Source organism: Bos indicus, chromosome 9 (assembly GCF_029378745.1).
Source record: "Bos indicus isolate NIAB-ARS_2022 breed Sahiwal x Tharparkar chromosome 9, NIAB-ARS_B.indTharparkar_mat_pri_1.0, whole genome shotgun sequence".
Classification (NCBI taxonomy): Eukaryota; Metazoa; Chordata; class Mammalia; order Artiodactyla; family Bovidae; genus Bos; species Bos indicus.
In genome coordinates, this window is record NC_091768.1 from 67,888,819 (window position 1) to 67,914,975 (window position 26,157).

A 26,157-nucleotide genomic window follows, 5' to 3' on the forward strand; every position below is an offset into this window, starting at 1 on the left:
AGAAGCCAAACCGGCCATTTATTCCAATTATCATTTTTTCCTCCTCTGTAAAATGTGGATATTATACCTACATTGCCTAATGATGGGATTATTATAAGAATCAAATGAGATAATATATGTGGAAGTTCTTTGAAAAGTAGAAAAGGTATGCACGCATAGATACTGTAGGAAGATTCTTTCTTGTGGGCTTTTCTCTAGCTGCAGTGAAAGGGGGCTACTCCCTAGTTGCAGTACATGAGTTTCTTACTGCGGTGGCTTCTGCAGTTGTAGAGCGCGGGCTCCAGAGCGTTCGGGCTTCGGTTATTGCAGTACATGGGCTCAGTAGTTGTGATTCCTGGGCTCTGGAGCACAGGTTCAGTACTTGTGACTCATGGGCTGAATTGTCCTGCAGCATGTGGGATCTTACCATACCAGGGATTGAGCCCTTGTCTCCTGCATTGACAGGTGGGTCCTTTACCACCGAGCCACCAGGGAAGCCCCAGATACTGTGCGAATTCTCTGCATTTACTAAGTAACTAGTATGTGTCCAGTACTCTGCCAGGCATAGTATATCCATTATTTCATTTGATTTCCACAAGTTGTTAATCATTTCTTGTTTATTTATATTGTTGGAAGTATTATTAGCCCCATTTCACAGAAGAAAATACCTGTGATCACACAGCACAGCTAGCAAGTGAAAGGCTATCAGTCATTTGGGGATTAGTTCAAGGAGATGTTTTTCTCCTAAGACATACTGAGATCTGCCACACGTATTTTAGAATGTTTCCTTAGTGCTTCCATAATATGGCTTTATGCTAGACTTATCCCAGCAAAGGGAAGGTGAATGATCCCCACCCCTTTTCCCTCATACACCGCTCTCTGAACTGTTATCCTTCCTATCTGTTCCTTGGTCTCAAGTCAATTAAAGAATTAAAAACACTGTGGGTAAAATGAGCTTTTTAGACACTGGATGCAGATATCCATTTGGATTCTATAGGAAAGTGGATCCTAAATTCTGAACAACTAACTTAGAATTATAAAAAGCAGAAGCCCTAGAGACCAGCTGGTCCAATTGCCATCTTAATACATGAATCTTTTTATATACTTGATGTGGACTTAAAAACTTTGCTTGAACATTCCATTGACAAGGCTCTTCCAGTGTAATAGGGCAGGCTCTAGTTGTAGGAAAGCCATTGGTTATAATGAAGTAAAACCACATCCCTATAACCTCCATGATTGTGTTTCTGTAGCCAAACACATTAAGTTTTTATCTTCTCTAACATCCCTTCAAGCATTTGAAAACAGCTATGCTCTCCTTTCCCAGGCTAAATATTCCATTATCTCAAGCATTTTTCTTAATTTCTAATTTTGTTATTTCCACCAGTAATATTCTTATACTTGAAATATCTTTTCAAAATATGGCACCTAGAACAGACCATACTACTCAAACTGGAGTACACAGGTCAGAGGACAGCAGAGTGCCTCCTTCCACTGGTCTGTCGTCATATTCTACTAATACACCTGAGAAGGTTTTAGTGTTTTAAGCAGATGTGTCACGCCATCAGTTCCTCGTTAGTACTGTATTTGGTCAACCAAAAGCTTGAGGGCCTTTGAAATTCTCTTGAGTCGGGTCCCTCAGCCAGTAAACATTGAATTGTTCTGGTTTATTGGTGAATAACTCTGCTGGACCTACCAGTTGCCCTTCTTTTTCTCTTTTTAGTGATCACCTTTCTTAGTTGTGTTTCTAAAATACAACCTTTTAGGAGATCTCATGCATATCCTTCTGTGGTTTCTAGAGATCATATTTGCCTCCTTTTTCTGAAAACAAAGATCCTTTTGCATCTGGACTGGAGATTTTAACTCATTTAAGTTTTCTTATAACCTTCTGTTCTAATTCCAGTTTTCTCTCATAGGTGTATTTAACTTCTACAAAAAAGAGCAATCCACTTGATAGAGAAGACAAAAGTAAAAGAGAGGTTGAGTTACAGTCCTGTGGGTTGGTGTAGAAAGACTCACAGAACATCAGACTTGCACATGGTAATACTTATGACCATGTGGTCAAATTTGTGTATTTTAGAATCTTTCATTGCTGTTGGGTTGTACTATATTTTCAGAGTTTCAGATCATGGAACCATACATATTTCCTCTTTTTAATTTGATTTCTTTAATTTTCATTCATTATTTGTGTGTGTGTGGAGAGAAGTATCTACTTTTTAAAGGCTATGTTTTTTGACAAATAGTTACTAAGAGTCTACAAAATGCAAAGATGGGTAAGATATCATCATTTATTTTACGACATTTATTTCAATATGTATTAAGAGCCTACTAAAGAAACAGAAACTGAGAGACATATTTGAGAAAGTAGACATTGCCATAAATAGCACAGTAACCAAATATGCAAGGAGGTCAGTCAGGATAAATGCCAAGTATGGACTGCAAACGCAGCTGGCTACCTTCCAAGATGGAAAATTAGAAGCATGGCAGGGGACACTATTAATCTGCATCCAGGTTAGTGGTACCTGGAAGTGTGAAAACAGTTCCATAAAATGCAAGTTTTAATATGTCACCATACTCTTGTACTTAAAATCTTTCAATCGAAACAATATAAAATGACATACTTTTGACATTATGTTAAGCGGGGAAAACAGGATATAAGACTCTGTATTCTGCATCATCGTATCTGTATCAATAGTTAGAAAAACACATAAGAAAAACCTTTTCGAAAAATGCATCAGATGCTAACAGCAGATGATGGATATGGTCCAGAGATGATTTTCATCATTTCAAAAAATATTCTTAAGTGTGTTTTGTTTTCATAAATGTTTTAAAAGACGAATTGGAAAGAAATGTTTTTTCTGCATTTATTTCTCCACAACCACCAGTTATATAGCTGATTTCCTCACTGGGGAAGAGACACATGCTGCGTGAGCCCCTCTCAGCTCAACCACATTGAGAGTCACTGAGGAAACAAACCAGGTCTTCAATCCAAGTGATCCATGACAGAGGTCTGCCTGCCCATCTGCTGAAGCCCGCCTGCCTTTACTCAGTGAACTCAGGGGGCTCACTGAGTAACTGCCTTGTCTTCTCTAAATGGAAGAAACTCTACTGAAAAAGAGGATAATGTTTACTCTGAGGATTGTTGTTATTGTTGTTCAGTTGCCAAGTTGTGTCCGACTCTTCATGACCCCATGTACTGCAGACACCAGCTTTCCCTATCTGTCACCATCTCCTGGAGTTTGCCCAAGTTCATGTCCATTGAATCGGTGATGCCATCCAACCATCTCATCCTCTGTTGCCTGCTTCTCCTTCTGTCTTCAGTCTTTCCCAGCATCAGGGCATTTTCCAATGAGTCTTTGCATCAAGTGGCCAAGGTATTGGAACTTCAGCTTCAGCATCAGCCCTTCCAATGAGTATTCAGGGTTGATTTCCTGATTTGATCTCCTTGCAGTCCAAGGGACTCTCAAGAGTCTTCTCCAACTCCACAGTTCAAAAGCATCAGTCTTCCGTGCTCAGCTTTCCTTATGGTCCAACTCTCGCATCCATACATGACTACTGGAAAAACCATAGCTTTGACTGGTCAGTAATGTCTCTGCTTTTTAATATGCTGTCTAGGTTTGTCATAACTTTTCTTCCAAGGAGCAAATGTCTTTTGATTTCATGGCTGCAGTCACCATCTGCAGTGATTTTAGCCCAAGAAGAGGAAATCTGTCACTGTTTCCAACTTTCCCCCTTCTATTTGCCATGAAGTGATGTGATCGGATGCCATGATCTTAGTTTCTTTAATATTTAATTTTAATCTGGATTTTTCACTCTCTTCCTTTACCCTCATCAAGAGGTTCTTTAGTTCCTCTTCACTTTCTGCCATTAGAGTGATATCATCCACATATCTGAAGTTGTTGATATTTCTCCAGGCAATCTTGATTCCAGCTTGTAACTCATCCAACCCTGCCTTTCCCATGACATGCTCTGCATATAATTTAAATAAATCAGTGACAATAAACAGCCATATGAGGTTCTAACCATCGCTTCTTGATAGGCATACAGGTTTCTCAGGAGACAGGTAAGATGGTCTGATATTCCCATCTCATTAAGAGTTTTCCACAGTTTGTTTATCCACAAGGTCAAAAGCTTTAGTGTAGTCAGTGAATCAGAGGTAGATGTTTTCCTGGAATTCCCTTGCTTTCTCTATGATCAAGCAAATGTTGGCAATTTGATCTCTGGTTCCTCTGCCTTTTCTAAACCCAGATTAGACGTATGGAAGTTCTTGGTTCATGTAATACTGAAGCCTAGCATGCAGGATTTTGAGCATAACCTTGCTGGCATGGGAGATGAATGCAATTGTCCAGTAGTTTGAACACTCTTTAGTACTGCCCTTCTTGGGAACTGGGATAAGGATTGACCTTTTCCAGTCCTGTGGCCACTGCTGGATTTTCCAAATTTGCTGATATAATTGACATAAATGCAGCACTTTGATAGCATCGTCTTTTAGGATTTTAAATAGTTCTGCTGCAATTCCGTCACCTCCACTAGCTTTATTGACAGCAGTGCTTCCTAAGGCCCACTTGCCTTCCACTCCAGAATTCCTGGCTCAGGGTGAGTGACCACACCATCGTGGTTATCCAGGTCATTAAGATCTTTTTTGTTCAGTTCTTCTGTGTATTCTTTCCATTTCTCCTTGATCTCTTCTACTTCTGTTAGGTTTTTTACAGTTTCTGTCCTTTATTGTGCCCATCTTGGGATGAAAGTTTCCTTTGATAGTTCTCATTTCCTTGACGAGATCTCCAATCTTTTCCCCTTCTGTTTCCCCTGTATCTTTGCATTGTGCACACAGGAAGGCCTTCTTGTCTCTCCCTGCTGTCCTCTGGAGCTCTGTGTTTAGTCGGGTGTGCCTTTCCCTTTGCCTTTGCTTTTTGCTTCTCTTCTTTCTTAAGCTACTTGTGAAACCTCCTCAGACAACCAACCCCTTTGCCTTCTTGCTTTTCTTTTTATTTGGGATGGTTTTGTTCACTGGCTCCTGTACAATATTACAGACCCCTGTCCATAGTTCTTCAGGGATTCTGTGTACTAGCTCTAATCCCTTGAATCTACTTGTCACCTCCACCGTGTATCCATAGGGATTTTAATTATACCTGGCCAGCCTAGTGGTTTTTCCCCACTTTCTTTAATGTAAGCCTGAATTTTGCTATAAGAAGCTGATGGTCTGACCCACATTCAGCTCCTGGTCTTGTTTTTGCTGACTGTATACAGCTTCTCCAACTTCAGCTACAAAGAATGTAGTCAATCTGATTTCAGTATTGACCATTTGATGATTGATGTCCATGTGTAAAGTTGTCTGTTGTGTTGTTGAAAAAGAGTATTTGCTATGACCAGTGGATTCTCTTGGCATAACAAGGATTATTATGGCCTAGATTATACACTGTGTGCAAAGTACCTGCTCACAGTAACACTCCAACCTTCTTCTAAGAAAACTAGTTACTTTAACCTTTCACACTTCTAAGGTGAGAGCAAGGGTTAGGGAAAGGGGGTGAGCATTCTGTTTTTAAACAAACTCCAACATGATATGGTTATTATCTCTCAAGTCTCCTATCAGTTTCAATTCTCACCATTTTCTCTTTTTAAATCAAAATTCAGAATTTTAGGAATTTAAGAGTTAAGACTTATGCGTTAATTCCAGAAGTGGCAACTACCCATCTACGTGTCCCTTATTTGTTCCAGCACAGTTGACAGCATCCTCTCCTATTCTGTTTCCTTCATTTCCTTCTTTACAATGTCACACCTGTCCCCACCAGCAACTTACAGCAGAAGGACAATGTTCACTCTCCTCCAGGGTAATTTAAGAGTATTTTGAGAAAGCCCTGCCCTGTGAAATGGATTATGTCAATCCTATTATTAATACATGCCAGAACATCATAGATCAGAGCGCATGTTTTTTTTCCCGCATATTATCTCATTTGATAGTGTGGTAGCTATCTTCTCTTCATGCTGCTGCTGCTAAGTCACTTCAGTCGTGTCCGACTCTGTGCGACCCCATAGACGGCAGCCACCAGGCTCCCCCGTCCCTGGGATTCTCCAGGCAAGAACACTGGAGTGGGTTGCCATTTCCTTCTCCAATGCAGGAAAGTGAAAAGTGAAAGTGAAGTCGCTCAGTCGTGTCCGACACTTCGCGAGACCCCATGGACTGCAGCCTACCAGGCTCCTCCATCCATGGGATTTTCCAGGCAAGAGTACTGGAGTGGGGTGCCATTGCCTTCTCCGATCTTCTCTTCATACTACTCTCTTATTCTTTAGCTTGTTTAGCGCTGGATAAAAAAAAAAAAAAAAATTTCTGCATCTTCTATTTGTGGATGTTTCTCATGGAGGACAGCCAAGGATAAGAGTAGATAAGAGTGTGGACTTCTAGTACTACAGAAAATTATCAAAATGTGACAAGTTCTCTGCAGGTATATATGCCGTTTATAAAACCAAGTCTTTCCAACCAATGTGGCCTGTGTGGATTTATATACAATGCGCCGGCTGCATGGTTGTTCTTTTTTGTTTGTTTAAACTTGAAGTTTATTGGAATGTTGAACCTTGAATTTCAAAGTCTAAAATGCGAATACTAAGAGGAGTGGATAAATAGCCATGAGGAGTCCCTGCAGTTCAGGGCTCTTGGGGGAGATGTGAAAAAGAAGTAGAAAAGAATAGAGCAAAAGAAAGCTATTCCTCCTGCAGATTTAATGCTATGACTTTAAAAGCTAAGTACAGCCCTGGCCAATAAATTGAGTAGATACTGATATGTATTTAAAGGGGAAACATACATTTTCCATACCACAAAGAATTACTCTTCAGACATTAGTGTGTAAATGGAACTGCAAATGCCCACTGTTTACCAAAAGAGCTTATATTCAGAGAGTTAACATAACTCAGTTTCTCAGTAAAAAACTTGAACAGGGGTTTTATATTTCAGAATATTAAAGTCTGTACCATAAAAATTATCTTCTGCTTAGTATTCATGCCAAAAGAAGAGCATCACAAAGATGCATCCGACTTTGAAGAAGTCATTTTAGCCCTCATTTGTTTAGAATTTTTGACTCATGAAAGAAGAAAATGATGCTACTTTTTGAATTAATTTTTATTAAAGTATAGTTGATTTACAATATTACATCATTTTCAGGTACACAGCATAGTGAATCAGTATTTTTGCAGACTGTACTTCGATTATGCAATTTTTAAATCATTCATCATTTGGTGCTTTGAAGAACAGAGATGCCAGTTTTGGTCAATACAATTAAAGTCTCTACTCTGCACCAATCTAAAGTCAAGCAACGTTTATCCACCAATCATATGTCATTCTGAATCCAATAACACATTTCTAAATGTCACCCAAAAGTCAGCAGTTGGAAGTGACCCCTGCTTTATTCTGATCTGAAATTAATTGAGTAACAGGATGAAGGTGAAAATGTTAAGCTCCATTGCCAATCCGAGGCTCTATCCACTTGCCTAAACGTGGCTACGGGAAGCACAGCTTCCTTCAGAGTCCTCTCCAACCGCATTGCCACTCCCAACAGGTGCATGGCCATGTTTAGACTCCCCACCCAAGTCCTGTCTGCGTACATCTTGTCACCTGCCAAGCAGAGATGTACATGGAGCAAGCACATCCTATCCCTTCCTATTTTCCCCATGTGTACTTTAAAGAGTCACCACAAGGTGGCAGGATTGTAACATGCTGAGATTGATGATCCCCTGATATTTGTATCATTGTTTTAACACATTTCAGAGATCAGTTTTTCCAAAATAACACAAGTCACGTCCATAAAGATGATGCCTCCCCTCGAGTTCACACTGGCTTGAAGGAAAACAATTCATCTTGCAACAACTATTCTTGAAAGGTTACTTAAAATTATCTCACTAGAAGACCCTTAGCTTCAATTTCTTTGGGAAGCAGGGTTGAAAATGTCTTTAATGACAAAATCATTTTAGTCTTGTGCAAACCTTGGGCACTTTCTATCCCATCTCAGGTGGTGCCTCTTCAAAATGTGGTTGGAAGGAAAAGAGCCGCTTGAGTGGCCAGGTGAGCACTCTGCCCTCCAAGGGGTTTGAGGGAGGAGAAAGAGGAGATAGGACAGGTAACCTTCTGGGAACGTCAGGCCTGGGTTCAGATCTGCCCGCAGGAAAGCAGTTTAGACACAGTCCATCCCATCTCCCTTAACCAAGTGAGAGGAGGCGTTGAGGCTTGCAGCAGAAACATTACCAGACTAGAGACTGTTGCAGAATTGTCTTCGCGTTTAAATCCTAAAGCAGATACACAGAAAATTCTCTTACACTGGTACTTCTCTGTCCTCTTTCAACTGCCAATTTTATAAAAGAAGGTGGTACTGGACTGCGTAGCCTATCCCTTCTCTAGGGGATCTTCACGACCCAGGGATTGAACCGGGGTCTCCTGCATTGCAGGTGGATTCTTTACCAACTGAGCTATGAGGGAAGCCCTTAGGGCTACACATTATAGTTCCCTAATTCCTCCACATAAAGTGACCTTTTAAAGACCTCGGTTTTCAGAGTTGAGGGTTTAGAGATGCTTTAGCTAAATCCTTCCACTTGATGGATTCCCAGCAGGTCAGATTCTCTTCAAGATTTCTGAGGAGGACTGCAGGCTACTTACGTACGTTGTGATAGTCGTCTCTACAGAAAATATTGAGAGGCTGATAAATGATCCAGTTCTATTAAGAGCATCATTGAAGGCTGAGACATTAAGCTACCAAGATCTTTCCATGTGGGCTCTTTTTTGCAGGCAGTGTAATAAGAAATGTGCCATGTGCTGATTCCAAGAGAGGCCCAGTCAGCTGCATGAATAGATAGCATTTTTCTGTTCTGCCCGCTGAGTTTTTGCATATCTGTGTGAATTTGAGCCACAGTCTGTTCTTTGTAACTGACCATCTCCTGGGAAGCTAGGTCGGGGAAATACTTCCATAAAGGCCAATTTTACAGCATTTTAAAACACTTAAAGCCTTTTACCTGCTGTAGCAGAGTGCTCCATTTGACTAAGCTCAAGAGAAAAGAGGGCAAGGCTTTTCCTCATCAAGGAAAAATTTCCTGTGCACTGATGACTCATCTCCAAGGTACAGTCTCTGGGAAAAGCTTTCTGTATCCAGAGCCCACCTTGGGCTCTTTGAGAATCTCTGCTGACTCAGCATGCACTGGGGCAGTGGCCCATCCAGTGCTATTAAGTGAAGATCTTTAAAAACAGATGTGCTGTTGAGAGCATGCGGGTTATTTATTTTCTTGTGTACTTCGTGTTCTAAAAGACTTCTTAAGCAGCTTGTACTTGGAATTATTTTGTGAAAATAGAGACCAGGGAAAGGTGGCTTTGGTAACTTGAGAAGCCTTGATTATCTATTGAGCTGAGGGTTACTGTAGCCAAGTAAGGTCCACCCAGCCAGGTCCGGCTTTATAATTGACAGAGCTCAGAGCCAAGTGAAAATGCTAGGCACCTTGTTCAAAAATTATTAAGAACTTCAAAATGATGACAGCAGGGCATTAAGCTCAGTGACTGCACAAGTAGCCGGCCTCTGAAGCTAGCCCTGCAGCGAGGTCTCCCTTGTAAGCACCCTAGGAAGCTGATCTTTGAACAGTGGCAGTTGAAATGGTATATGGTGGGTTACATTAAAAACTGTGCTGGGTTGCCTAGCAACAAGCTAAGGGACTGAATGGCTGACTTGCAAGTTGAGAAACACCAACTTGAAAGTCTAAATTCACAGAAATCTTCTAGCACTGATAATTTTCAAGAAAAAGTAAGACAGTGGGAGACAGAAACGGGGAGGGGAAGAAAGAACATATTTTTCCACTCATAACCCGGCAGCGGCTAGCTTGTCACTTTCCCTGTTCAATCTTCTAAGCAGATAACTCTTCATAAGTGAAGTAGAAGTGAGAAGGAAATTCCAGTTTTCTCAGAAGTATAAATAATAGTTTTCCTTAAAGAAGAAAGAAATGGCAACCCACTCCAATATTCTTGCCTGGATAATTCCATGAATTCCATGGACAGATTAGCCTGGCAGGCTACAATCCATGGGGTCACAAAGAGTTGGACACAACTGAGCAAGTAACACTTTAAAGGATGGTGGAAACATGAATTAATCAATGCATATTTTTGAGCACATGCCTTTGGCAACTCAAGGGTACAGTATAAGAAAACGGTTTCACATTTATGGAACATTTAATAGGAAGTACCTCCTATGCAGTAGATTACAGAGATGAATCAGAAACCGCTTTTATTTCTCAGAAACTTAAGCGAGATTATGTGAGAACATGAAACTGAAATATAAGAAACCATTAGACAGCAGCATTACATTTTAAAGAGTGGAGTCCATAATCTCTGCTTCTTCTCTCCTTGGTATTTTACAGGGTCCTTGTGCAGCAGAATCAGAACCAGCTCTCCTGATAGGGAGCAAACAGTTTGGGCTTTCGAGAAATAGTCACATTGCAATTGCATTCGATGACACCAAAGTTAAAAACCGGTATGATTTATTCTGAGATATTAGATAAGAACTGATAAATGGAAGTACTAAGTGTTTGTTTACTCAAGTTTAATTAACTAGATTTATTAATATATGAGGTGAGATTTTTTTAATTCACTGAGTGCAGTAAAGAATAGAAATATATTTATCTGATCCCGAGAAGCCCAGTTTAGAAACTCAGCAGACCTGGAAAGTCCTCACCTCTGAAAAGGTTTTGCTATATTCTATGAAATGGCTTCCCTGGTGGCTCAGCTGGTAAAGAATCTGCCTGCAATGCAGGAGACTAGGGTTTGAGCCCTGAATTGGAAAAATCCCCTGGAGAAGGGAATGGCTACCCACTCCAGTATTCTTGCCTGGAGAATCCCATGGACAGAGAAGCCTGGTGGCTTACAGTCCATGGAGTTGCAAAGAGTTGGACAGGACTGAGTGACTAAGCATGTGTGCATCCTTTATGAAAAGGCACCGTGACCCGATGCCGCCCTATGCTGGGGTAAGAACGCTCTTCTTCCTGTTTTATTTTGCATACTTTTATTTCACAGTCTCACCATTGAATTCGAAGTGCGAACTGAAGCTGAATCAGGCTTGCTCTTCTACATGGCACGGATCAACCACGCTGATTTTGCTACAGTTCAGCTGAAAAACGGATTGCCCTACTTCAGTTATGACTTGGGAAGTGGTGACACCAGCACTATGATCCCCACCAAAATCAATGATGGCCAGTGGCACAAGGTAATAGTCCCAGGATGTCAGCAGTGCCCTACAACGGGGTTACTGGGGGGCAACCATCAGCGTGCCCCTGGCCCCAGGACTGTTTTGCAGTGCAGACACTGACTCTGGGGCTACTGAAATGTGGCAGGGGCTAAAAATACAGCAAGCGCCATATACAACTGCCCAACCTAGGAAAATGGGGTCAGACCTGGATAGGTTTATAGTTGAACACTTGTGTGCCTCATCATGGTACCACAAGATTCCATCATTGTTATACAGCTGTGGTTCCCAAACATCTGTCCACAAACTAGGGCCAGGCAATTGAAGACATTCCCAATACGCTAAGTATTACCACTTAGAGAAGGAAATGGCAACCCAATCCAGTATTCTTGCCTGGAAAATTCCATGGACAGAGGAGCCTGGTGGGCTATAGTCCATGGGGTCACAAAGAGTCAGACAGGACTGAGCAGGCATGCATGCAAGTATTATTATGGGACAATGGAATGTGTTGATCATGAAGCTCTATGTATTCAATGTAAAGGAATAATATTTATTCTGAAATTCTATTTTCCCATTTTTAAGGGGCCAAAATGGCCTCTCTTTTATGAAATAATATTTGACCAACTCAAAAGCTGGCAACACTAAAATGGGCCTTAAAGCTCCCTTCTCCTGCTCTCCCACCCCCTACAGGTCTGAGCACACTAAGAGTCTAAGAATCTGCTACACTGTGTTTAAAGTCCTCTAGGGTATCATTTCCACCAACAGTCATTTGGAACAACTTTTTAAATGTTGGCCTTACACCCAGAAGCTGGTACTGTTATGGGCACAGAAGGCTCATTTGCCAGCTTACTGTCCTCTTTGGCATGACTGCAAGTAGATAATATACTGCCTGATTAAAACAAAACTCACTCAGAATTTGTCTCTGCACCTGTTGTAGCCTATTAAGAAAAGCTTCCCTAGGTGGACCAATTAAATTTTTAGAGTAAGACATTATTAGCTATTGGAATTTACATATTAACATCCTTGAACTTGTCATATATAGAAAGCTAAGGAACCTGGAAAAAAATGATATAAACTCAAAGTCAACTAATTTGTTATCTAGAAATAAGAAATTTTCTAGGGAGCTTATGACTAGCAAATATTTTATGCAGGAGCTCTATTACGGTTTATTCTGATCTCCGGCTAATAGAATAATAAATATGATACTTGAGAAAGAGACATATTGTCAGGCCACAATGAGGCTGGGATTAAGAAAGATAGTTTAAGTAGCCAAATGAAGGAGGGGTTTTATCCTTGAGGGTTTTTTAAAAAATCATTTCCGAAGCCAGCATAGATAAGTATAAAATAAGGTCTTCAATTACTCTAATCCTGATGTAGATCTGTTTTTAAACCATTGTTGTCCTCCAGCATTTCACAAGGTTGCTGCTGCTACTGCTGCTAAGTCGCTTCAGTCGTGTCCGACTCTGTGCGACCCCATAGAAGGCAGCCCACCAGGCTCCCCTGTCCCTGGGATTCTCCAGGCAAGAACACCGGAGTGGGTTGCCATTTCCTTCTCCAATGCATGAAAGGGAAAAGTGAAAGTGAAGTCACTCAGTCATGTCTGACTCTTAGCGACCCCATGGACATACTCCTTTTCCTAAATTCAGACTCAGGGATTTTATGCTCAAGCTAGTCTTCACACCATTTGCTTCACTCTGCCCCAGAAGATAAGTCACTTCACTGCTATAATTTCAGCCCCAGTCAGCTTTCCATCTTTCTCCCGACTAATCAGCTGCTGCAGAAACATCAGTGCAACTTGGACACACTGCCCTTCCTCCAATTCTGCACGAGAAGTGCCTATTAAGCAGAGGGATGTAGCGTATCTGAAATTGTGCTGGGGAGACCAGACTTTGCTCAATCAAACTAATGCACTTTTGAAATTGGACATGAATTTTGCAGCCCACTTAATTCTTGACAGGGCTCTCCACTGGCAGGTTTCCTTACAGCAAGCATACCTCTTGATGCATATGCTCACCCAGCAACTGTGGAAGAGTCTTCAATCTAAAACTCGCCCAGAAAGACTATGTACTCTTTTGGAGATGGTACTAATGGAAAACACAGACTTTGAGATATTCTTAATTGCACTTATTATTATGGGTTTAGCACATATTAGGCATTCAGTAAATTACTTCATTTTTTCCTAAGGAATAGCCTGAAAGTTCTTATGTCTTATACTCTGCATATCTGAAATTATCTGTGATTGAAATGAATGACTCCTCTTCTTTTGGTAGATTAAGATTTTGCGAGTTAAGCAAGAAGGAACTATTTATGTAGATGATGCCTCCAACAGAACAATCAGTCCTAAGAAAGCTGATATTCTGGATGTTGTGGGAATGCTGTATGTTGGTGGGCTACCCATTAACTACACTACTCGAAGAATCGGTCCAGTAAGTGTCTGATTTGTTTCATTTGTTGCCTAAATAGATGCCTGAGTCATGAATGTATTTTGAATTACTAGGTCACATTGACCCAATTATAGATGAATAGAAAGTCATCTTTCCTGAGAAGTGACAATTTTTTTAGATAGATCTATGAGAGACAATATTAAAAAACAGTGTGGACCCTGGAGCCAAACTCCCTCGGTTTGATTATGTGCTTAACTGTTTAAGTAGCTGTGTGCTCTTGAGCAAGTTACTTAATTTTTCTTTGACAAAGTCCCCTTTTATGTAAAATAGTATAATAATAATACCAAACAAACAAGGTCTCTGGAAAGATTAAATGAGGTAGTATATTAAAAGTGCTCAGAAGAATACCAAGTATCTAGAAGGTACTAAGACAACAAAAAAGATGATAATAATAATATTGATGGTACTCTTTCAGGAATAGAGATTTAGCAAATACTGAGAGATACTGTATCTATCTTGTTCAATACTGGGTTCAGAATTTAAAGTTCTCAGTTTTGTAAATCAATATTCACAATAAATTTTTCTCAGACCACGTATCCTGGTTTGCTTTGGAAAGCATTCTTTTCTTTAAAAAAGGGATTAGTGTTTTTTAAAAATGCACTACACACACGTGTGGTTCATTTCTTTGCTCAGATTAGAACATGTGATGACGTGGTTGTTCTTCATCAAAGACGGTTGTTCATGATGGTTACAGTTCTCAGCGTTTAACCCCCCTTGTGGATGATCAGTATTCCTTTCCTTTCATAGCTACTGGCTATGATACCCAGGCTAATCAAAATGAGATTTTCTGAACACTCTCTTCTGAATGAGAGTGGCAAGAGTGGTTAACTTGCCTCCCTTAACCCACATGAACTATAATGAAGCAGAGTATGGCTGATTTATTTCTAGAGTCCCTAAACTTTGAACGTTTCATGCAAACTTTCAAGTTTCATGTATATGTGCATTTTCTTAGGAAAGTGTTGACTGCTTTCATTAGATTTTCATAAGGAAGAAGCACTGATCCAAACCTAATTATATTTTCAAGTAGAATTTGAACACAGACTATGAAAAAAAAATGTATATATAGTAAAGGTTAATAAACTGTCACTCGAAACATGAAACAGAAAGATACTAATTACAAGTTACAATATCCAGAGGGGGCCCAGACCTTTATCGAACCAGGGGTCCCACTAGGGATATAGTGTGCAATATTTTAGAATATCAAAACAGTCATATCCCCCAGCTAGGTGCAGCTTAGTTGAGAAGCAGGATGTGGGATTCTCTGCAGCCATGCCCTGAAGCCTTGGGTGACAGGGCCGACCCGGGGAGTCAGGGGGATGCCTCAGGTCAATCGGCTGATGATTTCTAACACAGAGCACCCTACCAGTGATTATATTCCACATAAAGGCAAACTTCTGCTAAAACCTGGTGTGTGTTTCTTGTGACCTGAACATTTAGGTGACCTATAGCATTGACGGCTGCATTAGAAATCTTCACATGGTGGAAGCGCCTGCTGATCTTGAACAGCCAACCTCCAGCTACCAAGTTGGGACGTGTTTCGCAAATGCTCAGAAAGGGACATATTTTGATGGAACAGGTTTTGCCAAAGCAGGTGAGGTGCTTCCATCTCCTTCCTGTTGAATATTAACTAGGTGCAAATGTTGACTTCTGGTTTGTGTGGGAAGATAAAAGTCCCTGGGTTCCTAAACTAGCATCCTTTATTTAAACCAGAAATAAAAACTTGTAGGAGTAATTTTTAAAAATGCCTCTTAAAGATTAATGCATCTGATTCTAACAAAAACTAACAGAATAAATAAAAGGCTATTTGGAGAGTTTATTCTATCTCCTTCCCTGGAAATCAATAACAAAAAAAATGTAATTTTACAAAAAGGGTCATATGTTTCTATTGTATAATTATTTACTTTTCAGTTTCCCCAATCTGCCTTTCTTTCTGGAGATGAGATAGTATTTTTCTCTCTTTCTCTCTTCAATTCCTTGCATGGTTCCATTTCTTGTTCTCCCCTTGCACACAGGGAAAGAAACCTTTCCCTTTTTTTTAGTATCTCCCTCTTTCCAGTGAGCATTTCTAGTCCAGATTTGGATCCCTGTCAGTGAATATACAATTTGGAAAGAAAAATATGAAATAACTTGTACATAATAACAAAAAAATCTGATATTAACATACTTTGAGATGCATTCAGTCCTATAGTTACCATAGGAACATGCATTTGTTTGCTAGGAAAAAAAAGAGTACGTAATATGTAGCAGTTAACATGGGAACAGAAGTAATTAAGATGTCATTTCTTCTTTCAAGAATATATGATTAAGATTCTTCATGCTCAGAAATCATAAGAAAACAAGTTAAAAAAAAACAAAATAACTAGAAACTGTAGAACACATACAAGCAAGGTTCTGGGGATATTTTAAAAAATGATTCAGTTGTGTTGGGAAAATCAGGAAAGGTTTTATGGAGGAATTGACATTTGAGGTTGGGTTTAAAAGATGAGTTGAAGATACATGCAAAGGTTGGAGATAGAAGAGCAGAGCTCTCCAATAAGTGGGAAACTTCCCCTCTGCAGAGCAGAAAACAGAGAAACACAGGATGAGTTTAATATTGAAATGTTGGAGGTTACGTTAAACCCCAAGTTCCATGTTCTGTGAAAGCCCAAAACTTTTCCCAAGTTTTCTGCAAATTCAGATATCTGGCATTAGCTTGGTCAGATTAGATTCAGCTTCAGACTCTGCAGTTAACATCCACAGATTGACTTGCCATCTTGTGTGGGCTCTTTGGATTCCAGATCAGACTGGACTGGAAAATTTGCCACATCCCTAGTTTCTAATAACTCCTGCCATCACCTCAACACATAGTGTAATACAAGCTGTGTAAGACTTGGGTGGTCAGAGGAGGTTACATCACTGGAAAACATACAAGTTCAATTTAAAGCCTTGACATCTTTGTCCTTAAAAGCTCTCCAGTTGCCAGTATCTGGGCGTTTTATGGCTTCTTCACTCCCCCTGTCCTCTGCTGAACTGCTTCAAGTCACTCTTCTCGTTTCCTTATTTCTTCTTTTCTAGAACAGAAACGAAATTATTCTGTTTTTCAGAACAATTCAGCTTCTTCTACCTTTTATTCTCAAAATTTGTTCTAAATCCACTTTTATTCATCCAAATCCATCAAATTTCTCAGTAGGAAAAAAAAGTATTTCATATATGAAATACAGGTGCCTCCCTTCACTGAAGATAGCTGTGGTTACACATAGCCTTTATTTTTTGCTTAATAAATATGAGACCTGGAAAAAAACTTCATGAGTTTTTCCCTAATATTTCATGCAGGTGATATAGTCTAGCCTGATCTTAATGAATCACTTTGTTTCTAAGAAGCATGTCTTAAATACTTGCTAAAAGATGAAATAAACCAATGAATCAAATATGGAAAATTATAGAGAAATGGCTTAACTTGATAAACTAGAAAAGCCTATTTATGTCCCAGAATCTTCTCCTTCAAAATTGCAGTTGCTTTCTTTATAAATAAAATGTTTGGGGATATTTGAGCCTTTTCAGATCGTTGTGGAACTATTTAGAATGCTGTAGTAAAACTTTCCAGAAAAACCATTGAAATGCATGATTTCATCCAATAGCAAGATTTCTATCAATCAGTCACACCTGGCTCTGAGATTTTCTGAGTCAATCTGAGTGCATATGCATTCACTGATTCAACAAATACATATTAAACCTCCACTCTGTGCCAGATACTTTAAGCATAGGAATAAAATGGTGAACATTATAGACAAAGTCTTTGCCCTCACAGAATTTATAGTCTAGGAAGGAAGGCAGCCAAGAAAAAAAGTATGAGGTGTCGGCCATGTGAAAGTCTAGAATGTATAGTTGTCTAACACATGAATTGAAAGCTAGTAAGACCAATGCACTATATGAATTTGAATTAACAATTCCTAAGGGAGGCCTGATTTTCATGGGGTCGCAAAGAGTCAGAGACGACTGAGCGACTGAACTGAAACTCGAATACACAACATCTTTTTTTAATCTTCATTTTACAGTTGATGGATTCAAAGTGGGATTGGACCTTCTGGTAGAATTTGAATTCCGCACAACTAGAACCACTGGAGTTCTTCTGGGAATCAGCAGCCAAAAAATGGATGGAATGGGTATTGAAATGATTGATGAAAAGGTGAGCATCACATCTGCATATTTCTGCCTCTTCATGGTATTGTTGTTTACAAGTAGAAATCTCTGTTTTGAAGCATTGTTCTGTTCTTTGTTGAGAGAAGGCTAATTTTATTCTTTTCATCCTTCTGGATTACCTCAAGTGTTTTATGTTTTCAACATACTTATTCTGTGTTGTGGTTGTTCAGTCACAAAGTTGTGTCTTCACGACCCCATGGACTGCAACACACCAGGATTCCCTGTCCCTCACGATCTCTCAGAGTTTGCTCAAGTTCATGTCCATTGCATTGGTGATGCTGTCACAACCATCTCATCCTCTGTCACCTTCCTCTCCTTCTGCTTGTAGTCTTTCCCAGCATCAGGGTCTTTTCCTTTTGCATCAGGTGGCCAAAGTATTGGAGCTTCAGCATCAGTCCTTCCAATGAATATTCAGAGTTGATTTCCTGTAAGATTGACTGGTTTGATCTCCTTGCTGTCCAAGGGACTCTCAGGAGTCTTCTCCAACACCACAGTTCAAAAGCATCAATTCTGTGGTGCTCCGCCTTCTTTTTGGTCCAGCTCTCACATTCATAGATGACTACTGGAAAAGTGATGTCTTGGCTTTTTAACACACTGTCTAGGTTTGTCATAGCTTTCCTGCCAAATAGCAGGAAAGTAATGCCATGAAGTAATGGGACCAGATGCCATGATCTTAGTTGATTTTTTTTTTTTAATACTTAGTTTTAAGCCAGCTTTTCCACTCTTCTTCACCATCAAGAGGCTCTTTAATTCCTCTTCCCTTTCTGCCATTAGCATAGTATCATCTGCATATCTGGGGTTGTTGAAATTTCTCCTGGCAATCTTGATTCCAGCATGTAACTCACTCAGCCTGACATTTCTCATGAGGTGTTCTGCGTGTAAGTTAAATAGAGTGACAGTAAACAGCCTTGTCATACTCCTTTCTCAATCTAGAACCAGTCAGTTGTTCCATACAAGTTTCTAACTGATTCTTGATCTGCATACAGGTTTCTCTGGAGACAGGTAAAATGGTCTGGTATTCCCATCTCTTTAACAGTTTTCCACAATTTCTTATGATCCACATAGTCAAAGGTTTTAGCTTAGTCAGTGAAACACTCAGGAGGCAGGTCAGATGGTATGGTATTCCTGTCTTTTAGGAGTTTTCCACAGTTTGTGTCAGTTTGCTCACCATGGATAATCTAATTGTAAATTCCTTTCTTTCCCTGCCTGCCTGTGACCAGCAACCTGCAGTGATATGACTAGTTTACATGGACTTTGTGCTGCAGCACTCAGGTGAAGAGAGGAAGGCAAAATGAGAAATTTCACAAGTTTCCTATTTGATTCCTCAGCAGGAATCATACTTCATCCATGTTCACATTTCACTTCCCAAGAGGAAAAAACACATATTTATCTGAAATATGCTTTTCTTTGCTTCTTCCCTCCTTCCTCTCAGTCTTCAAACCATCCTCAAAGGCAGTTAAACAAAAAGATGCAGGAGCACAGAGACAAAACGGGGGAAAAATAAGCAACACGTAATAGTTTTGCCAGATTTTCAAAACACAGTTTCACTGCATCTTGTGGGAGTAAGCCTTACTTCTTCACGTGCTTATTATAGAACCATGGTTCCCTTCAGCTCGTCAGGGTATCAGGTTCCATCATGATCCACATGGATTTCTCACCAAGCTCTTTTTGTATGCAGAATTCCATTACTACACATTCCACTGAATATAGTAAAATCTTAACTGATATCTACATCACTGTATAGTTGACAAACTTTTTACCTATTTACTTGTACTTTTAATCTTGTTTTTAAAGCCCTTGTTTCTTTTCTTTTACCTTGTCAAATGTTTTGCCAAATTGACTGTTTTTAATGTTTCAGTTATGTTTCTTTTCTACATCAGCTTCAAAAGAATTCTGTCCTCTCAAGTTTCAGGGACCATTCCATGTTACTAAAAACAGATTTTTCTCATTTAGACAAGAACTCCAGTCTAAGTTCTTAATTGTTAGGAATTTAACTGGCCTTCTGGCTCAAAGTCTTTGGTACCTACAACATGGATCTTGCTCCAAAATGTAATTTACGTAAGTCTCAATCCTGTATATAAAATAGATTCTGTGAAGGAAAAAATATACAATTAAAATATGAAAATCTTAAAAAAAATCCTTTCAAATTAATTTATAAATCATCTTCCTAAGAACACCCACCCTCTAGAGAGATCTGCGGTGGGATTTTCCCCTATGTATACCATATCTTTTTTGTTGCCTGGCCTCAAATTGTATTTCACATTTTCAGAAAGCTGAGTTATTGTCTGCTTCACACATCTTGCCTATTGCTCCCACCAATATCCACAAGCAATCAGCATAATTTGTGACTCCTGGTCATTAAATTTGTATTTTAAGTTAATATGCCTGAGTTACATTGAAGTCAAACTATTGCAGCTGATGACTTTTACTTTTGAATCACCATGCTACCCTTCTAATGACACCATCTGTGACCGTTCAATGTCCTGCTTTCTAGCTCATGTTTCATGTGGACAATGGCGCCGGTCGATTCACAGCCATCTATGATGCTGGGGTCCCAGGGCACTTGTGTGATGGGCAGTGGCATAAAGTCACAGCCAACAAGATCAAACACCGCATCGAGCTGACAGTCGATGGGAACCAGGTGGAAGCCCAGAGCCCAAACCGAGCATCTACATCTGCTGATACAAATGACCCTGTGTTTGTTGGCGGGTTCCCCGGTAAGTGTTGCCTACCCTCGCGAGAATTTCTTTGCTCTATTTCATTAGTGGTTTTGAACACATTTATATTCTATAAGTATGTCCAAGAATGTGTACTTAAGTCTACATGCATCCCAACTTTAGAATCTGCTCCAATAAATAACACCTTATCTGACATTTCCAGCATGTAAAATGAGCATTTTCCTTATATAAACCACATGGGACTGGACTTCTCATGATAGCCTCCAAACTTTCATTTGTGGGAAGTGGAGGCTAGAGGAAATGAATTTGGCTTATGAACAGTATGAGACATTTAACAGCAATCAGGGCCAGAAACGGTGTTCTGATTTTTTAAAAATTAATATACCAGAGGAATCATAAAATATTATGGAACTTATTTCCTTAAGTTCTGGAAATCATTGGGTTAAACATAGCTAATTTCCCCCTTAGGCTATTATAGAGTTTATATTACAAAGAAACCCAAGCAATAAATCTGCATTCAAAACTACCTCTCCAGCACATTAAATATAACATTTTAAATATAACATTTGAACCAGAGTTACCTAAAGTGCCCATAAACAAGAGTGCTCAACTTGATGAGAAATAAGCCAAGAGCCTCTTAATAAAATACTGTAATAACACAGACTCCTGGAATGGTCTTTCAGTATTTTGGCAAGAGGAAACTTTGTCCCGTTATATAGAGCTCCTCTCCTTAACAAACCAGCCAAAATGTATATTCAGCACCAGTTGATGAAGGAAAGATATAGAAGTCATGGGGACCAATTCTGAGCTCCTCTTTCCAAAGTTGCTCCTGGCTTTTTGAAGATATCACCTTCTGGGACTTCCCTGGCAGTTCAGTGGTTAGGACTCCACACTTGCATTACAGAAGGCACAGGTTTGATCCTTGCCCAGTTGGGGAACTAAGATCCCATATGTCATGTGGTGCCACCAAAAAAAATAATATTTTTTTTTTGGAGGGGAAGAAAGGAAATATCTCCTTCTGATTCAGTAAGGATAAACTCCACAGTATTATGAAAGAGGTAATATACTTCTTCATTTACAGTCTACGAAATGGGGTTTTAGTTAGCACTTAGAAGCCCTGCTAAAAGAAGGGACTGTCTCCTTAATAAGAGGAAGATTTTGTGTGCACTCATAACCAACTTAACCTTTGGGGATTTATTTGTATAATAGAAATAATAAAGTGACTATTAAAAGTCCACATTCCTAATTCAATATTTAAACTATTTCATCAGTTACTTTAGTTCATTAAATAAAATTTAATAATTTTAAGTCACTCCAACTTATTCCTTCAAAACCAAATTTTTTGTTTGATGTCTTCAAATGCATCATTAATTGTAGATGTCCCCATATTTCAAGGGCTTCCCAGGTGGCGCTAGTGGTAAAGAACCCTCCTGCCATGAGTTCTATCCCTGGATTGGGAATATCCCCTAGAGGAGGAAACGGCAACCCACTCTAGTGTTCTGGAGAAATTCCACAGACAGAGGAGCCTGACGGGCTACAGTCCATGGGTTCTCAAAGAGTCGGACAAGACTGAGCAAACACACTGTGTTTCATAATACATAGCTATTTAAAAAAGTTAATGTTTTGCTACCAGTTTAACTGTTAGCGAAGCTAAGAACAAAACCACATAACATTCTCATTGCACCTTAAGCTAACAGCTGACTTATATATGCTCTTAATATGTGCTAAGTCGCTTTAGTTGTGTCCTACTCTTTGTGACCCCATGGACTGTAGCCTACCAGGCTCCTCTGTCCATGGACTTCTCCAGATAAGAATACTGGAGTGGGTTGTCATGCCGTCTTCCAGGGGACCTTCCTGACCCAGGGCTTGAACCCAAGTCTTTTATGTCTCCTGCATTGGCAGGCAGGTTCTTTACCACTAGTGCCACCGGGGAAACTCCACTCTTATCATAGTAGCTGCATTTCAAAATTGAGCTCTCTCTGCTTCATTTTTCAGATGGCCTCAACCAGTTTGGCCTGACAACAAACATTCCTTTCCGAGGTTGCATCCGATCCCTGAAGCTTACCAAAGGCACAGGAAAGCCACTGGAGGTGAATTTTGCCAAGGCCCTGGAACTAAGGGGCGTTCAACCTGTATCATGCCCAGCCAACTAATACAGATAAGTTCAACTCCAAGAAGGGTCCTCCAAAACAACCATTATCAAGTAAAGCAAATACATTTTACTTACATATGCTATCAAAACTAATTTGTGCATGCATGTTGAATGCTTTCTATATTCCAGCGGTGCTAATTCAGATCCCAGACTGAATTTTAATTCAAGTTCTTTCTCAAGTCCATAACTATTAAACCATTTATTGCATTCTAAATAATTGCTTGTTTTGTGTGATTTTGAGGATAAAAGGCAACTGATCATAACTTGCTGTATTTGCAACATGCCCTGGAGTCATCTTGAGAAGAGCTCAGATGTAATTTGTGAAGGCAATGAATTTTTTTTTTTTAATTCTATTTTGAATGTCCCTGGTGGCTCAGTGGTAAAGAATCCACCTGCCAATGCAGGAGACCTGGGTTCAATCCTTATGTTGGGAAGATCCCCTGGAGAAAGAAATGGCAACCCACTCCAGTATTCTTGCCTGGGAAATCCATGGACAGAGGAGCCCGGTGGGCTATAGTCCATGGGGTTACAAAGAATTGGACACAACTTAGCAACTGACCAACAACCACAAATTAATACCTTTATCATGCTTTTCCCACATATGTCAGCTTTAGCTTTCTGTAGAAGTCACTAAAAACAGCAGTGGATTTGGCGTGTGTGATTGGGAGGGGATCAGCTCCCTACTACCTGTGTTTGTAAAAGCATTAGCAAATAATTTCCCTGATCCAGGTTCATTGTTAGAGAGTTTAACTAGCCATGTGAATGAATACCTTTTTATGCGAAGGTAGAAAGTATAGATCAGATTCAGGCCAGAGAGCTTAATTACTTGATTTTCTTGTTTGATGATGATTTATAGGCTTTAGGGAGACACCAGAACCAAGCTCCAGAATGACAATTAAGCACACATTTGATCCTATAGTATTGAGGCTCTCGGCTCTTTAGGTTTCCAGTGATTATCACCATCTATACAATTACAGAGGAATAATGGGAAAATGCATTTTACTTATGAGCAAACAATAAACCAGACACTTAAAAGGCATACATCATTGAGTCTTTTTTGAGTTGCAATTTAACCTCACAAATTAATTTCCTACAAAAATTTCTGTTTTCTGTCTTTTTCTTACTATTTCAATCATCTTCAAAGGGATTTATGAGAAGACAGGCCTAGATTTTACTCAACTTAAGGAAATATTTCATTTGCTATCTTCAATAGAAACAGAGATGAAATTGCTCAGTTGCGTCTCTTTGCAACCCCATGGACTGTAGCCTGCCAGGCTCCTTCATCCATGGGATTTTTCCAGGCAAGAATACTGGAGTGGGTTGCCATTTCCTTCTCCAGGGTATCTTCCTGACCCAGGGATCGAACTCAGGTCTCAGGCATTGTAGGCAGATTCTTTACCCTCTGAGCCACCAGGGGAAATAGTTGTAGTCTAATAATGCTGAACATTTAAAAGAATAGGTTTTCCACACAATGGTAATTTTAGCAAAGGAAGAATAATCCTCTTTGACAATGTTATCCACAGGGGAATAGGAGGTGCTGTTTCTAATCAAGGAGATGACTAACACACGCTTAGCATTTCATCACTCGCTGGTTGCTTGACACAATTTGTCCACACAACTTCATTCTAGAGCAATTCTCAGCCCTAGCTCTATTTTGGAATTATCAGTCAAGCTTTCAGAGAATTGGTACCTGGTCTAGCGATTCTGATAGCCTTGAGCATGAGGATTTTTCAGAAGCTTCTCAGGCAATTCTGAAGTGCCATCAGGATTGAAAACCACTGTTCTAAAGAGAAAAGTTATCGACTATGCCAACAAAGAGTTGTGGAGTCATTTGAGAAACCTGCTACTAACTTTGTGTTGGCCATTTTCACACACACATAAAAATATATAATACTGAATATAGAGACTGCTCTGGTGGTCCAATGGTTGAGAATCCACCTGCCAATTCAGGGGAGATGATGGGTTTGATTCCTGGTTCAGAAACTAAGATCCCACATGCCCCAGGGCAACCAAGCCTGAGCATCTACAGCCCATGCTCTGCAACAGGAAAAGCCACCACAATGAGAAGCCTGGGCACCACTAGAGAATAGTCCCCTCTGCTGCAAGTAGGGAAGGCCTGCACATGGCAACGAAGAACCTGTACACCACATCACAGACCCAGCACAGCCGAGAATAAACAATTTTTAAAAACACCAACTCTAGTTAATGCCTTCGATCAACCTCTAAGCAATAAAATTATTTGAAAACCAATGTGCTTTGAAAGTGAAGATATTACTTCTTTACTGAACACTGACATGATTTCAGGCTGATTCTGGATTATCAGTGGATAAGCAGGAATAAAGATGCTAGGCTACTGTATTAACAGCCAATGCCTTTCTTGAATCTTGAAACAAAAGATACATAAATTTGAAAGCAAAGGTACTTAATTGGCAGTTCTACTGGAGTCAAGCCCGGCTGGAGTCAACTTGTAGGTAAGTGCCTTAGAAATGGGAATTAGAAGGATCCTTTGAGATCAATAAATACAGCAATTCTTAACTCTAGCTATAAACATTAAAACTGCAATGGGTACTTCAACTTCCTTGATGGTACAGTGGATAAGAATCTGCCTGCCAATGCAGAGGACACGGGTTCTATTCCTAGTACTGGAAGATTCCACATGCCACGGAGCAGCTAAGCTTGTGCACCACAACTATTGAGCCCACATGCCTCAACTACTGAAACCCATGTGCTCTGCACAAAAGAAGCCACTGCAATGAGAAGCCTGTGCATTGCAACAAAGAGTAGCCCCCACTCACCGCAACTAGAAAAAACCCACTCACAGCAATGAAGACCCAGTGCAACCAAAAAAATAAATTGGAAAAAAAAATCTGTTTAAAACAAAACTTACACCTGAGTATTACCTAGATCTTAAATGATAATCTCTGGGTAAGACCCTAACACTGGCAGTTTTGAAACATCTCCACTTGTTTCTAATGTGATTCTAAGGCTGAGAACTCCTGGGCTTCTACTGCCTCCATATTTTATGGGGAGGGACTGGAAGGAACCCTGGGAGACTTAATGGTGTGCTCAGAATCCCACATTAGTTACGTTTCCCAAAGTAGTCCCAAGAAAATCCATCAGGACCCAAAGAACTTACACTGAATCAAGTGAAAAAGTGAAAATGTTAGTCACTCGGTTGTGTTCTACTCTTTGTGACCCCATGGACTGTAGGCCTCCAGGCTCTTCTGTCTATGGAATTCTTCAGGCAAGAATACTGGAGTGGGCAGCCACTCCCTTCTCCCGGAAATCTTACCCACCCAGGGATCAAACCTGGGTCTCCTGCAACGCCAGGGATCAGGTATTGGATAAATTTGTCCACACAAATCCACATTCCAAAGTGGCTCATGAATTGGTGTGTACAAAGCTAGTCCAAATACTAAGATGAGAAATAAGGAAATGTTAAGAAAGGGACAAGTTTCTCTACCATATTTTAAACTAATTTTCTACCTCAAAATACAATTTTTATTCCAAAACAAGATAAAATATAT

At 39.9% G+C, this 26,157-nt stretch overlaps 1 protein-coding gene across 2 annotated transcripts in view; it reads left to right on the plus strand.

The window, feature by feature from the left end:
• The window catches only part of LAMA2 (laminin subunit alpha 2), a 694,677-nt gene extending 671,830 nt beyond the window's left edge, over positions 1-22,847 (plus strand). For both annotated transcript variants that reach the window (XM_070795552.1, XM_070795553.1), the window contains 7 exons: positions 10,357-10,469; positions 11,009-11,198; positions 13,448-13,603; positions 15,059-15,212; positions 17,656-17,786; positions 20,295-20,517; positions 22,474-22,847. In XM_070795552.1, the coding sequence (XP_070651653.1) occupies positions 10,357-10,469; positions 11,009-11,198; positions 13,448-13,603; positions 15,059-15,212; positions 17,656-17,786; positions 20,295-20,517; positions 22,474-22,631 (1,125 nt within the window). In that variant the 3' untranslated portion in view covers positions 22,632-22,847. The remainder of the gene's footprint in view (positions 1-10,356; positions 10,470-11,008; positions 11,199-13,447; positions 13,604-15,058; positions 15,213-17,655; positions 17,787-20,294; positions 20,518-22,473) is intronic.
• Positions 22,848-26,157: the final 3,310 nt, after the last annotated feature.